This window comes from Camelus dromedarius, chromosome 21 (genome assembly GCF_036321535.1).
Source record: "Camelus dromedarius isolate mCamDro1 chromosome 21, mCamDro1.pat, whole genome shotgun sequence".
Taxonomy (NCBI): domain Eukaryota; kingdom Metazoa; phylum Chordata; class Mammalia; order Artiodactyla; family Camelidae; genus Camelus; species Camelus dromedarius.
Genome location: NC_087456.1, coordinates 23,399,313 through 23,414,940, shown reverse-complemented (window position 1 = coordinate 23,414,940; position 15,628 = coordinate 23,399,313). Strand labels below are relative to the sequence as shown.

General features: G+C 38.5%; 1 protein-coding gene across 4 annotated transcripts in view; it reads left to right on the top strand.

Annotated features, from left to right (window-relative positions):
* MIA3 (MIA SH3 domain ER export factor 3) overlaps positions 1-14,913 on the top strand; it is a 46,842-nt gene extending 31,929 nt beyond the window's left edge. For 2 of the 4 annotated variants that reach the window (XM_031438415.2, XM_031438418.2), the window contains 21 exons: positions 541-629; positions 884-961; positions 1,049-1,159; positions 2,177-2,248; positions 2,432-2,536; positions 3,231-3,353; positions 3,460-3,571; positions 4,724-4,779; positions 4,870-4,960; positions 5,113-5,251; positions 8,020-8,121; positions 8,798-8,858; positions 8,952-8,987; positions 9,068-9,135; positions 9,261-9,361; positions 9,536-9,673; positions 10,952-11,020; positions 11,146-11,225; positions 11,369-11,440; positions 12,913-13,063; positions 14,076-14,913. In XM_031438415.2, coding sequence (XP_031294275.2) covers positions 541-629; positions 884-961; positions 1,049-1,159; positions 2,177-2,248; positions 2,432-2,536; positions 3,231-3,353; positions 3,460-3,571; positions 4,724-4,779; positions 4,870-4,960; positions 5,113-5,251; positions 8,020-8,121; positions 8,798-8,858; positions 8,952-8,987; positions 9,068-9,135; positions 9,261-9,361; positions 9,536-9,673; positions 10,952-11,020; positions 11,146-11,225; positions 11,369-11,440; positions 12,913-13,063; positions 14,076-14,380 — 2,159 coding nt within the window. In that variant the 3' untranslated portion in view covers positions 14,381-14,913. The remainder of the gene's footprint in view (positions 1-540; positions 630-883; positions 962-1,048; positions 1,160-2,176; positions 2,249-2,431; positions 2,537-3,230; positions 3,354-3,459; positions 3,572-4,723; positions 4,780-4,869; positions 4,961-5,112; positions 5,252-8,019; positions 8,122-8,797; positions 8,859-8,951; positions 8,988-9,067; positions 9,136-9,260; positions 9,362-9,535; positions 9,674-10,951; positions 11,021-11,145; positions 11,226-11,368; positions 11,441-12,912; positions 13,064-14,075) is intronic. The other 2 variants (XM_031438416.2, XM_031438419.2) reach the window with 1 other exon arrangement.
* Positions 14,914-15,628: the final 715 nt, after the last annotated feature.

Below are 15,628 nucleotides of genomic sequence, written 5' to 3'. Positions count from 1 at the left end.
CTAGCAAATGAGATGGGAGATGAGGTGGAACAAATTGTGGGAGCAGGGAGAAGAGGATTGGTTTTGGGCAGATTGACTTCGAATGTTGATCAGTGTAATTTATTACCTGTGAACAGGGCACCTATGCTAATGTTTTATTCAATACAGTAAAATTTATGTAATTAGGTAATTTAAGGAATAGGGATGTAAGTCAGTAGCTTGAATTTTCTGTTTGTTTCTGTTTACAAGTGACATATATTTGAAGTGATCGTATTTTCTGAGAAGAAAGGTGCCCATGAAGGGAAAAGATACCAAGCTAAAGCATTTCATTGTATTTCCTATCTTTGAAATGAATTTAAATTGGAAATTCATTTACATACAGGTTCTTATATATTTTCTTAAATTTTAATATTTTATATCCTTTTTGCCACTAATTACAGATTGCTTTTTAAAGGCATAATAGTTATGCTAAGTGCATTTCCCTCATGGTGCCGATACATTGGGTAATTCAGCTTTTAGTGATCCAAATAATTTTATGAATTTCCTCTCCCCCCTTTTTAGTCACTGAACAGCAGATTTCTGAGAAAGTGAAGAATATCATGAAAGAAAATGCAGAACTTGTTCAAAAATTGTCAAATTATGAACAGAAGGTATTAATTATTCTTTTAGTTTTTCACCTATAGTTCCAGCTTGAATTATTTCCTCCTGTCTTATAGTTTAGTTATTACGGCATTTTTAAACCGTATTTTTAAATTTCAGTATTTCCTAAAAGCCACCCATGTATGAAGCAATTGTTATATATGTCAAGTACTGTTGTCTCCTCTGAGGGATCTCCTACTTGGAGATAAGTTTTGATGGCACTCTAATTTATATTTCTAAATTCTGAATGCTTTATTTTATATAGATCAAGGAATCAAAGAAACATGCTCAAGAAACCAAGAAACAAAACATGATTCTCTCTGATGAAGCAATTAAATTTAAGGTAAAAAATCCCTTCTCTTTTTGAGATTACATTTTAAAAACAAAAGGAAAATAATGAGTAACTTTTATTAATACCTTTTTTTTGTAGGATAAAATCAAGTCTCTTGAAGAGACTAATGAAATTCTGGATGACACAGCTAAAAGTCTGCGTGCTATGTTAGAATCTGAGAGAGAACAGAATGCCAAGAATGAGGACTTGGTAAGAGTTTTGCTGTTAAGCATTGCTGTCATTTGGCTTTCAGACTATTTTGTAGATTGGGTGAGTTGAACTCTGCGTTTTCTCATGCTGTAACTAGAGTAATATTGGGAGTCAAGGAAGTCAGACCTACTTCTGTGAATTTGGGGGAAATTTTAAATGCTGATACCCCAAGCTATTTTTATGGGCCTCAGAAGTATTTTTGTTCTCAGCCCTGGGTAATTTTCACATTGCTTGGCCCTGCCCTCTGAAACATGTAGAGCAACTACGAAATAGTTGCCTCTTTGGTCTAGTACTTTGTTTTGATTTATTTTGCATGATTCTCTTTTAAAAAAATAAACTTTAAATGCCAGAAGAGTTTTCGAATTACACAAAAGTTGCAAAGATGGTAGAAAGGGTTCCCCCGTATTGCACGCCTGGGTAAGCTTGATCACCTGGCTGAAGTAGTATTTGCCAGGTTTATATAAAGTTACCCTTTTCGCAGCCTTTGCATACTGTACTCCGTGGAAGGTAGTTACTATGCACAACCCATAGCTAAAGAGTGAAGAGTTATGCTCCATCTCCTTGAGAAGGCAGAATATCTTCATATATTTTTGGAATTCCATGTGTTAGATGTGGCTCTTCTCCCTCAAGTCCAACCATTTTTAGTCTAGCAAGAGAATTTTTAAGTGATCTTGGAGATTTTTTTCTCTACCACTAGGAAGAATCATTGATTTGAACTGGTTTACTTGATTTTTTTTTTTAATTTGCTTTGAGCTTTTTGTTTGGTCAGTTACCACGTTATCTCATAATTAGGGAAGTTGGAGATGGATGAAATATTTGTGCCTTAAACTATTTTCTTTCCTTGTGTCGTTAATTCTTGACTTCTCTCTAGGCCAAAACTAGATCATCTGCTTTTACCTGATTACCTGGGGGATGGCTCTGTGATGTGTTTTGTTTAATGTTCCTTTTGTTTATCATATATCCCGGTGTTTCTCCTGAAATCTTAATACATTTTTGTGTTCTTTTTCCCCATGGCAGATATCAGAAAACAAGAAATCTATAGAGAAGTTAAAGGATGTTATTTCAATGAATGCCTCAGAATTTTCAGAGGTAAAGATGTCTACCATTCCTGCAAGATACAAATGTGACGTCTTAGTTTTGTTGAGGAGCAAAAACATTGATGTGAGCTAGAAAATGCAAAAAATGAGAGCTATGTGATGTCTGATTGGGAAAGTGTAACTTTTTGGGGTTTTTCTTTGATATTTCTGCACTAATAGGAGTGTTTTGCATTAGGTTCAGATTGCCCTTAATGAAGCTAAACTTAGTGAAGAGAAGGTGAAGTCTGAATGCCATCGGGTTCAGGAAGAAAATGCTAGACTTAAGAAGAAGAAAGAGCAGGTAAAGGAAAGTTAACATCATAGACTGTGTACACTAGAAAGCCAAATATCATTACCGCTTGAATATCTTTTCTCAGATCTGTTTTTAAGGAAATGAAGTGTGTATTTCAGGATTCTCTTTTTAGAAGGCACAATTTAAACTGTGCTTCCCACATTGTGTGCATGTAGACATTCTCCATCTGCCCTGGATTTTCTGGTCGTCTGTACAATTCCTTGTAGTTCTCAGGGTGTTCTTAGTTTTTTTTTCCTTGTCCAGAACCAACCAGTTATTAGCTTAAATAGCTTAAAGAGGGCAATGGATTTGCTTCCTTGACAAAAGAATTAGGTATTTATTACCTTCTTTTGAACAATTACTGCTTCTCTGACCAAGTAAGGGTTGCATGATCTGGAGTCTGGACTTGGTAGGCAGTGAGATGTGCCCTTCTATTCCTACTGGAAGTGAATTATTTGAAGTGGCTGTAATTTTCTGATGGAGGCAATACACTGGCTCAACTTCCTTGATAGCTCTTATGTTCTCACTGCAGTGCTGAGGGCTGGAGCCCCTCTCCCCTTTCCCTTAACCAAGGCCGTAGCCCATAGTGACAGGCCAGAGAGGAACATGGCTCTCCTTTCCTGTCTCATTCTGTCTCATAAGCATGCTAATGTCTCTAGTGCAAAACGTAACACTTGGAAACTCACCTGTTTTAACTTTTCAGTTACAACAAGAAATCAAAGACTGGAGTAAATCACATGCTGAGCTCAGTGAACAAATCAAATCATTTGAGAAGTCACAAAAAGATCTGGAATTAGCTCTTACTCACAAAGATGATAATATTAACGTGAGTTCGTTCTCTTGAATACATGCTTAAGTCTCATGAATTCTCGTGAAATCTACTTAATTCAAATTGAGAGGCTCTTTCTAATGTCCTTTTGCTTCTTTTCTAGGCTTTGAGTAACTGCATTACGCAGTTGAATCGGTTAGATTGTGAATCTGAGTCTGAGGGTCAAAATAAAGGAGGAAATGAATCAGATGAATTAGCAAATGGAGAAGTGGGAGGTAAGATTGGTTTCAGGGAGGTTGGACCTCTTTTTTGCCATGTCTTTTTGTACACTGCAACTGCTTTTAGCTGACTGAATTTCCTCTTAAGGGTTAGAGTTGTAGACACCTATCACTGGATTTGTACAGTTGACCGTCCGAATCTATGGGTTCACGTCTGTGGATTCAAACAGTTACATATCAAAAATATATGGGGAAAAAAAGTCCAGAAAGTTCAACTGCTTACATAGCATTTGCACTGTATGAGGTATTGTAAGTAAGCTGGAGATGAAGTATGTGGGAGGGTGTGTGTAGGTTATATGCAGATGCTTTGCCATTCTCTGTAACGGACTTGAGCATCTGGATTTTGGTTTCCTGCAGACGGGGGTTGGGGAGGGAGTCGTGGAACCAGTCTCCTGTGGATACCGAGGGACGACTGTACACTTCTGTGTGCATTGGGCAGAGGTGGGCTGCTGGGTTGTGGTATAGCAGTGGGCACGCAGTGAGCCCTGACGTGGCTTTCCCGTTCCATTGAGGGCGAGGTGTGTGCACTGGAGCCGGAGCAGCGGAAGCCCTGTCTCACGCCTCTGAGGACGGGGCACTATTCAGTGGGAGAAACTTACTTCGTAGCTTCATGCTCATCATCAGTGCAGCTCTGGTTTTGAGGGCCACACCAGTTTTAACAGTGCTGAGGTGGTGGGAGCCATAAACTAACTAGGCAGTGAGACTGGAGGCTCAAGGGAACAGTGTTTACTGAGGAGGGAAATGTTTCTAGACACTGCATCCTAAATTGGATAATGCTCACAAATAGGGTGTTTTCAACCACACCTGGTTGCACGTTCAAGGGGAGCACAGAAGAATGAATCTTTCTAGATGTGATACTTGACTGGGAGCAGGTAGAAAGGATCTGAGAGAGAAGAAAGAGCTTTACCTCACATATTCCATCGTGCTCAAGAAAAGCATGGTTGACATTTTTATTGTCCAAACCGGGAATTCATTTTGTCATCTAAATTTGCAATTCTCTTAAAAGCCAAGTAGCTTAGTCAGTTCTTTTGGTTAGTTTGTTTTTTCTTTGAATCTTTGAACATGATAATTGTTTAGTTTGGGGGAAATTAAGAAAATATAGTTGAATAGCAAGAGACGAGGAAACAATGAAATCCTTTCATTTTTTAGGTGACCGGAGTGAGAAGGTGAAAAATCAGATTAAGCAGATGATGGACATTTCTCGGGTATAATCCTTTTTATAGAGTACCGTAAGTGCCTGTGAATTCTTACTGTGCCTCACTTTTAAGAATACTTCTCTCTTCTGCAATTTTTAGACACAAACTGCAATATCGGTAGTTGAAGAGGATCTAAAACTTTTACAGTTTAAGCTTAGAGCCTCGATGTCCACTAAGTGTAACCTGGAAGGTAGGTAGTTTCTTGAAAAGAAATTGCCTTTGGAAAGATAAAGAATGCTTTCCTGTTTCCATGTTTCTCACCTCTCTTGGCCCTGCCCCCTCAACAAGTTCTCAGATTCTTGTGCACACACACATGAAGCTCATGTGTTTTATCCCTTACAGACCAGATAAAGAAATTAGAAGAGGATCGCAATTCACTGCAGTCTGCCAAAGCCGAGCTGGAAGATGAGTGCAAAACCCTGCGGCAGAAAGTGGAGATTCTGAATGAGCTCTATCAGCAGAAGGAGATGGCTCTGCAAAAGTAGGATTTCCATGGTTCATTGTTAACAGTATAGCCGTCTAACTAAATGTCTGTACTACTGTAGACACGTTTGTCTTTTTTAAAGATTGTTTATAGTTTTTTCCGTCTGTAATCAATATAGATTTGTCTTTCTTCCTTTCTGCCTTGTTTTGCATAACTTGCATTTTTTTCCCATGTTAACCAGTTGTCAGAAATTGCTGCCTGTAATTTATGTGAGGGATAGTAGTCATTGGTACCAACAGTTGCTGCTCTAGAAGTGCTTCTGTTGACGGTGCTGCCGCTTCCATGGCTCCACCGCCTATTCCACTTTTCTTTCGTTTTTGTCAGTTACGTCATTCTTTCTTGTCTTGCATTTGTTCTACTGGTTCTTAATATGGCCTTTAGAAGTCCTGAGTGATTTGTATGATTTGATTTCTTAACAGAGTAAACACTTCAAAAGGAGTATCTAGATATTGATAGCATCATAAATTTTGGACTTAATGTAGTCAGATATTCAGACTAAACATATAATGGAATTGTGGCAAGGATGTTGGGAGTTTTGAATATAGAAATAGCTATTTGATGTGTATACTTTGAAATTAATCTTTGAAATATACATCTCAAATTTGGAGTTAGGTATCTTTTGAAGGATACGCTTTTGTAGTTCATTTTAAGTTTTCTTCTCTACAGAAATAACTGAATGTGAGTGTTTGGGGTTTTTGTTTGTCTTCTCCTTCCCCTCCCCTTTTTTGCATTTGTGCTGTTTGAGTTTATCAGCACCTCCTGAATTTTGGGGTCATTCTTTGTATATTGATGCTGCTTCATTCTCTCTTTCTCTGAGATTCCATTTAAACCTTTTTTTATTATTTCCCCTATGTTTCCTTCATTCTTACCTTTATTTGCTTCATTCTGGATGCTTTTTTTTTCTGACCTGGCTTCCAGTGTGCTAAAATCTCACTTCAGTTATCAAATCTGCTACTAAAATCATTCACTGAGTTCTTAATTTCAGTTACTGTGTTTCAGTTTTACAGTTTCTAATCCTTTGCTGAAATTCAAAATCTTGACTTTTACTTTCATGAATATATAAGGCACAGCTATTTTAAAGTCTGTGTGATTATTCCATTATATGACCCCTTGGTGGGTCATTTCTCTTGTCGTATAGATTTTAATCACAGTGTCTCATGGGGTGCCTGATCAGTTTTGATTGAGTGCCAAACATTGTAGAGGAACTTGGAAGCCTAGGATGATGTTATTTTCATACAGAAAAGATTTGAGTTTATTTCTAGCAGGTGATCATTACTTTAATCCAGTTAGCAATTTAAATCATTCAGAAATGGCTTAGTTCCTTCAAAGGACACTGCATTGCCTGTTTGGTATTCTGAGTGCATCGCTCTTTCTAGTCTCAACTTAAGGCCCAGGGTTTTTACTGGGGTCCCCCTCATTGGCAGCCCTGAACTCCACTTTGTTTTTCTGTGAACCCAGGAATCTGCTGAAAGCTCTGCTCAGCCTCCTGATATCTCTACACTGTCTTCAGCACATTGGTAAACCTAGGGGAGAAGTGGCTTGAGATGCCAGACTTCCTTGTAATTCTGAGGTTTCCTTTTTTTAACTGGATCTTGGCCTCATATATTAGCTTATTAGCTAATATTAGCTCTCTGATGCATTCAAGCACATTCTTTATATTTTTGTCCAATGTTCTATTTGTTCTCAGACTAACTCATCCATTCCTGGAAACAAAATTCTCTCTGATCTTTATTCAAGACCCAGTTTTCTCACATTTCTTCCTAAGCTAGAGTCAGGATTGTTCTGTGCATCTTTTGTACATTAAACTGTGAACTCTGCAGGGATAGCACTTTTGTTCATATTTTTATCTTCAGCATCTTACTAGGTATATTACAGCCATTTATAAGATACATGCTGGAGTAGTATAAATGGGCAGGTACAAAAGAACACACAAACCTTTTTCTCTCTGATTACTAACTCTTTTTACTGTAGCTCTTCTAATTTTGCTTCTCATTCATAGAAATTAAGTTTCAAGTTTCTTTTGAATCAGAACTGTGCGTAAAGAAGTACAAAGGTAACAAGAAAATAGAATTTTAAAACCATTATCACATGCGCTACCATTGCAGTCTTTGTTATAGTGGATGGATATTTTGAGCTCGAAGGTTAGTAGATTAAAGTCAGTTTCCGGTAGATGATATGCTAATCATGGGACAGTTCAGATTTCTGTCCAACAGACATTGCCAACTGTAGGATTTTTCTCTTTCCTTAGTCGCAATTCTATTGCAATAGGTAGTAGGAGTTCCATATCTGACGTGTGGAGGTGTTCTGTGGTTAACTGCACAATTAGAAGACATGTTCTTAAAGGCTTTTATCATGGTACCAGTCTTGGATTGAGAAACAGTCCTTCTAAGATAGAAATAAGAGAAGTAACTATAGGTCTTTCCATGGTAGAAATAAGAGCAGAAATTACTCCCTGGCTTTCCACATTAAAATAAAGTGAGCTCTCCTCGTCTCAGACACAGGAAACTTGCACACAGTGCCCATGGGCCCGTAGTGTTTTTCCCATTTGTTTCATTTACTCTTGAGAATTATGAGAAGTTAGAAAATGTAGGTGATCTGCCAACGGGCCAAAGTTTGATTTTTTTATCGCTAAATGGCAGGTTTGAATTCCTCCCTATGACTTTGTATGTCTGCATTGTAGAGAGGATGGGGAGTGGTGGCATAGAGACATTCAGACAGACTGCTGGCAGGAAGGAGAAACTTTCATTTGACAACTTTTATTTTAGGAAATTGAGTCAAGAGGAGTATGAGCGGCAAGAAAGAGAGCAGCGGCTGTCAGCTGCAGATGAAAAGGCAGTTTTGGCGGCAGAGGAAGTAAAAACTTACAAGTGAGTTCAGCTTCTAAGGAGCATGTCAGTGGCTGATGAAACTGTTGGGTTGTTTTTTTTTTTTTAAACCTGTTTTTACACTGTGTAGAACAAAGTAGCACAGAAGCATAAATAAATGATTAAAACATTTAATTAACGTGAGAAGAAAAAAATTTTAAGTTAACAAAGGGAAAAAAATGTTAAAAATTTCTTTACACCCAAAACTGGTAGGACTGTAGAGAACTTAGCTCATGCCAACATTTCTGAGTGATTTTACATATTGGAGAAGTTCTTTTCAGAAGGCAGTTTACTGTGTGATGTATTTAAAAACCATTTAAATGATTATGCCATTTGGTAGACCCAGTAGTCATAGCTCTGGGAAATTTTCTGCGGATATAATTAAAGGAAGTAAAAGCCTTATGGAGAAAGATATTTATAAAAAGATTATTTGAGAACACATTGAAGAATAGTTAAGGAAATTACAATGTATCAACTCAGAATCTCCAGCTATTAAATAATAAAGAAGAAAATTATTAGCTTTGATCCCGTTGTACTCATTATAACCACGTAAAATATGTTTTTATATGTATGGATGAAGTCTGTAATGGTACAGTTGTTAGAGTAAAAGGAACATGATGAGATTGTTTAAACTTTTATTCAGTTGTACTTTAAGTGATAAAGCAAGTTTAATTCTTAGGCGGAGAATTGAAGAAATGGAGGATGAATTACAGAAAACAGAGCGCTCATTTAAAAACCAGGTAATAATTACACTGTCCTACAGCTGCAGAATTCTTTGCTAACACAGATTATAATAAATCACTCAGTATATTTTTTAATGTGGTGTTTTTCAGATTGCTACTCATGAGAAGAAAGCTCATGATAACTGGGTAAGTTTTTTTTTTTCTCTTCTTTATTTTGTGCATAATCTACCACAATTTATTTTGGTTTTTTTTTTTTTCTCCAATAGCTCAAAGCTCGTGCTGCAGAAAGAGCTATAGCTGAAGAGAAAAGAGAAGCTGCCAATTTGAGACACAAGTATGTGATTTTGAAACTTATGTCTTCAGTGTTTTAGGGTTTTTTTTAAGGCTGTGCTGTGTGGTATCTAATAAGGAATCGATTTTCTGTTTCACATTTAAGTCCCTTCTTTCTCTGTATTCAAGATTATTGGAACTAACCCAAAAGATGGCGATGCTGCAAGAAGAGCCTGTGATTGTGAAACCAATGCCAGGAAGACCCAGTGCACAAAACCCTCCGCGGAGAGGTAAGGAGCACTTTTTAAAAGACAGCAATCTAGTTTATGGTGAAAAATGTGTTTAATTACTTTTTAATTCTGTAATACGTGTGTAACATTTATGATGCCCTAGAAATAATTTCAAGAGTTTACTTAAGAAAAAAAACGATTGACAGTGTGGTGACAATTCACCATTGTATTCAGGTCCTCTGAGCCAGAATGGCTCCTTTGGCCCATCTCCTGTGAGTGGCGGAGAATGCTCCCCGCCACCGACGGCAGACCCACCCACAAGACCTCTCTCTGCTACACTCAGTCGAAGAGAGATGCCTCGAAGTGAATATGGTGAGCACTGACATATTACCTTGCAGGAAGCTGTTTCAGAGTTTTTTTCCTCTTTGAGAATTCTAACACAATCAACATTTTTAGAATTTGGGTCTGTCCAGTGTAGAGAAGAAAATTTCTTAGTTTGTCTTGATGAATAAGTAGTCTACTGCAAGATCGAACAAAAAGCACTTATTTATTATTATAACAATACTATTTACCATATATAAACATGTATGTAAAACAAATACTGTAAACATATTTATATATAGTAAACATATAAATATTACTTATTTTTGTTTGTTTCTTTTTAGATTTCTTGCTGTGACGTATAAGCCTTTATCTTTAGACTTCTGTGGATTTCTTTGTGGTTTTTTTTGTATATATATTTTTTTATTGAAGTCTAGTCAGTTTAAATGTGTCAATTTCTGGTATACAGCATAATACTTCAGTCATACATGAACATACGTATGTTCATTTTCATATTCTTTTTCATCATAAGTTATGACAAGATATTGAATACAGTTCCATGTGCTGTACAGTATAAACTTTATCTATTTTATATATATTAGTATTTGCAAATCTTGAACTCCCATTTTATCCTTCCCCACTTCCTTCTCCTGCTGGTAACCATAAGTTTGTTTTCTATGAGTCTGTTTCTGTTTTGTAAATAAGTTTGTCTTTTTTTTTTTTTAATTCCATGTATAAGTGATATCATATGGTATTTTTCTTTTTCTTTTTGGCTTACTTCACTTAGAATGACAATCTCCAGGTCTATCCATGTTGCTGCAGATGGCATTATTTTATTATTTTTTATGGCCGAGTAGTATTCCATTGTATAAATACACCACAGCTTCTTTTTTTTGGTATTTTTTTCTCTTTTGAATATTATAAAAGTATCCTTAACACTTTATTTATGCAGTGTACATCTATTTTTCATTACTATAATATGAAATGCTGTTGTCTATTTCTAAACATAAATATGTTTGTAATGCTTGGTAAGATATGAAAGTCAAATTACATATAGATAGAAAAAAATCAGTTTATTCAATGTATCAAGCCTGTAGCTTGAAGCACCTGACTAGTGCTATTAATGTGCGGGTTTTATTGCTGTTCTTTCAATCCAAGATAGTTCTTATTTTAATTCTTTAAGTCTGTGCATAAATTATAAGTATTTCTTCTCATGTATGGGGAGACCCATTTTAAATCTTGCTTTTTGGGTAGAGTTGAATCCTGACCTGTCCACAATCGGTTTGTTCTGAAAAATTCATGCAAGAGCTTTGTTATTTCTTTTTCAAGGGTCAATGGACGGGCCTCTGCCTCGTCCTCGATGGTCGTCTGAGGCATCTAACAAGCCCCCTGCCTCAGGTAAGGGACCTAAGTGTCATCAAAGGGTCTCCAAGTGTGGAGGAGGTGGGTGAAGGATTTCGTATTCTTCTTCAAAGGGAATACAAGTCAGAATAAGTCTAAATCACGTTCCTGGCCTCCCACAGATCCAGAGTCTGGTGCAGCTCCCATGATGAACAGCAGCTCAAGGAGCTCTTCCCCCTCAAAGGTGACGGATGAGGGCAAGGTAAATTCTGCAGTCGTTTTGAGTTGTAATTAGGTATTTCAGGAAACATTTCGCTTTTTCTACACCACTCTCTTTTTGCCTCATCCATCTCCCTTTCATGAGTTCTGTTATATCTGTACTATCTCATTTATTTTTTGAAAAAGCCAACTGTTCCTCACGAGCCTGAAGGCCCTTCAGTTCCCAGCAGTACATCTTTCGCTGAGCATCCAGTAGCAGTAAGTACTTAAGAGGCTGAGACCTGAACTGGGCTTTTTACTTGGTGTATTTTTGGAAGGATTTGAGGAGCATGACACTAACCTGCTTTGCTTTAAGTTGCATGGCAATACTGATCTTATTATTGACTTGGAAGTGTTGCTGAAGTCTGACTGGTTGCTTGGTTGGTTTTTTTCTCCTTTTTCCTGTTTTGGTTAGGTGACTAATCTGTTTAGAGCATCTGTTGTAATTAACCATAAAATGTGGAAAGTCATCACTCCAAGGTGGTATTCTGTGCTTCAGTGTTGAGTGCTCTGAGGCAAATCAGTTCATTCCATATTGCATACATCCATCATTATTATGTATTTGTTTGAAGCGTGCTGTGTAAGAATATCTCCAGGGGTAGACCAGGCCAGCCCTATTTTGAATAATCTGAAGTTACAGGTTGGTAACAGGATGTGTGCTGGAAGTGAAACACTGAGTAGTGGAAATCTGTAATTACTGTTGTGCCAGTTCCCAGCAGGAGCCTTATATTATGTTCACATAAGTGTCTGTTCTTGTGACTTGTGTAGCTGCTGTCACCGGTGAGTCCTGTGATCATACCTTAGTGCTTTACCGTGTAGAAGTCAAAATACACATTTTAATTATTTAGAATTTCCAACCCAATTTGTCATAGGAAAACATAGTCACTATCTCACAATATGAAGGACAGCGTTGCTGGTGAATGAAGGTAGGTACTAGAGCTGTGCCTGCCAACTTGGACACATAACCTTGTTTCTGTCGGGAAGTACCCCTGAGTCCCAGTGCGGGGGCCGGGAGTACACATCTCTTGAGAGCTCTTTTTATCCCAGGGCAGCCTGGGTAAGACCCAAGACTTCTCTGAAGTAGGCACAGGTGGCAGAACACGGGCCTGGGGTCAGACGGAGAGTGAATCCTGGCTCGGCCTCTTCCATGCTGTGTGACCGTTAGCAGGCTGTCTAGTACTCTCTGTACCTCTGTTCCCTCTTATTTAAAACAAGATGAAATCTTATAACATATGGGAGTAAATTGAAGGTACTCTGAATAGTAGCTATTATTACATGTGTAGAAAATGAGTTTTTCATTCCCTTTTGTTCTCTCCATTCCTAATATGAAAATGGCGAGCTGTTGTGATGGGGGCGGGGGGGGGGGCCCTAGAAGTAGATTACAGTGTGTGTGGTTTGGTTTTGGGAATCGCTTCTGTTAATGATAGCCTTTGACAGTCCTCCTGCTTTCCTGTCTGTTTGCACATGCAAGCAATAATACGATTACAGTGAAACTGTTCACTCCTCAGACATTCTGTTTACCCGCCTGAGCTGTCAGTGGGAACAGATGGGCGGGGCAGAGTTCGGGCGCACTGTGTGCTCTTTGGACAAGGGCCTGACATCGGCTTCATTGGGTTTTAGCTTTTACTGGTGTTGGTGCTTTTGTCTGTCTTACCAAGTATTTCAAAACTTTCACTACTTCTGCTTTTCAGGTTAATGTGGCTGCAAAAGGGCCCCCTCCTTTTCCAGGGGCGCCCTTCATGAGCCCCCCTGTGGGAGGCCCTCTACCACCAGCCATTCGATATGGACCACCTCCTCAGCTCTGCGGGCCTTTCGGGCCTCGGCCACTGCCGCCACCCTTTGGTACGATAATTAAATGGTAGTAATGGACTTGTAGTGTATTCATCTTTTCACTCTAATCCTCGCTAAGATTTTAACAGTTGCTATTGCAGGGCTGTGCAGTGAAAGGGTAAAGCTGGCTGACCACACTTGAACTTTTCCTCAGGTTTCTTCGGATACTTGGGCGCTGCATAATCTCGCTGTGCTGAGATGGGCAGTAGGTATCTCTTATAGACAAGGAGAAAGGGGCTGTTCTAGAAAGCCAGAAACACTGCTTCTGCCCATGTTTCTTGAACATCTCTGGCTACGTCCCGTGCTCTGTAATGGACAGAACTAACTGTCCTAACTCCGAGAGCTTAAGGTGTCCTGTAGGACACAGATACATACATTATGTAGCATAAAACTTGTCATTACCATAATGGAACCATAAGCATTGGGTCACAGAGTAGAAAAGGAGCAAAGATTAAACCATCATTCCCCACCTTGGGAGTAAATGGGAAGGAAGTGTTAAAGAGAAGGTAGAATTTAATGGCTACTAATGAATGTTGCTGAATCTAATTAGGTGGGGCTGGAGGGCCTTTCCCAGCAGGGCAGACACGTTGATTTTGATGGCATGTGTAGGTCCATGCTGAGCCACTGCATGAATTTTTAACCAATAACAGTGTAACAATGGAATTTCCCTTATCAAAATTTCTTTGTTGCAGTGAAGCCTTTATTTCATAATCTATCATCTTAGTATGATGTATGGTACTTCCAAGTACAAATCAAGCTCTTGTGAGATGGATGGCAGAACTGTGTAGTAGGAAAAAAAAAACCACGAGCTCAGTAGAGCCATGTTTAAATCCTGCCTGTGTTGCTTCATGGCTGGCTGGCTTTAGGCATGTAACACACTTGCTAAGCATTAGTTTGCCTCATCTGTAGAGTGGGGATGCCATCACCTGACTTCCAAGGGTATGAGAAATTAAAGATGAACATGCCTGGAATCATCTACATTTAGATATGTTCGTATGTATTTACATGACTTTAATTTTTCCAGGTCCTGTTTTGCGTCCACCACTAGGCTTAAGGGAATATGCACCAGGAATTCCACCAGGAAAACGGGACCTGCCTCTCGACCCTCGAGAATTTTTACCAGGACACGCACCTTTTAGACCTTTAGGCCCTCTTGGCCCAAGAGAGTACTTTATCCCTGGTACCCGATTACCACCCCCAGCCCACGGCCCCCAGGATTTTCCACCTGCACCAAGAGACTTACCGCCTTCTGGCTCTAGAGATGAGCCCCCACCTGCCTCGCAAAGCACCAGCCAGGACTGTTCACAGGCTTTAAAACAGAGCCCGTAACTATGACCTTGGACATTTTAGTCTGAGAGAAAGTGGACTGTGCACTATTCGTTACAGTAAAGGATTTCATTGGCTTCAGAATCCAAAAGCTTATTTTAAAAAGGTTTGTTTTTAGAACTAAGCTGCCCTGGCAGTGTACATTTTTGAGCCAAGCAATTAAAAAAATAACTCCCCCCAAATAAAATTCACCTTGTAAGCTAGAGCCTCCTTACAACTTTGAAATGTGCAATAAAGAATACCTGTGTTTTAGTTGATGTAGCATATGTAACTGTTAAATGATTTAGAATGTCATGAAAAATATGAACATTTCCTGTGGAAATGCTATAAGAACGTGTATTTCCATTTATTATCCTATTTTTAGTGTGTACCAGTTGAATACAGAGCAATGGTATTTATAAGCTTGATTTTTAAAAAAATAATCTGGTCACAAAGACAGTTATGCTAAAAATGTTTACTAAAAGATCACTAAACTTTATCTCCCCTCTTGCTGAAGTCCTTTGTAGTAATAGTTCATAAAAATTTGGTTATTAGTATTTCCCAAGTGTCTGTTGATTCATTGGATTGTTTTCTCATGAGACTTGTACCATTTTGGAAACATGTAAACTCAAGCTCCCAGAACTGCTTGAAGCGGGTGGCCGGGCAGCACGCTCCCCTGGCTCACCGACGTCTTCCTCCCGTGTCACAGAATCTGTCAGCGGGCTGCTCTGCACAGTGTTCCCGGGCTCTCCTGTGACTTCCAGTGACCGAGTATGAGTTTACATGTAGCAAGAGTTGTTTGACTTGATGTTCCATTGCTTTTACCATTCTTGCATTAAGGGTGCATCACAGAAAAATGAAAATGATGTGTTATGACAATGAAAATAAGAAAATTTCTTTAAAAAAATGTTGAGTATTATTTCTCCCGTACCTTGCCAGTGGTTTTCAAGGAAATGTGGCAAAAAAGATCAAAAGAGTCTATGATACTATGAGAAAAAATGATTTAGGATTGTAAGGTGCCCTCAGTCAGCAACATTGAGCTGAACTCACTTCTTTTTGTTGATTAATTACTCCAAAATTAGTATTTGAATGCTAGCACTTATATTAAAAACTCAGTAAATTTGAGAATCTGGGATTGTACCATGCTTATAGCCATTACTACACCATGTCTTTTAAACAGTGTGTCTAAGAACTAACTCATCACATTATAGTAACTTCATAGCATATTTCAAGAAGCTTAAGATTTAGATTAAATCAAAATTACAAAAGGCT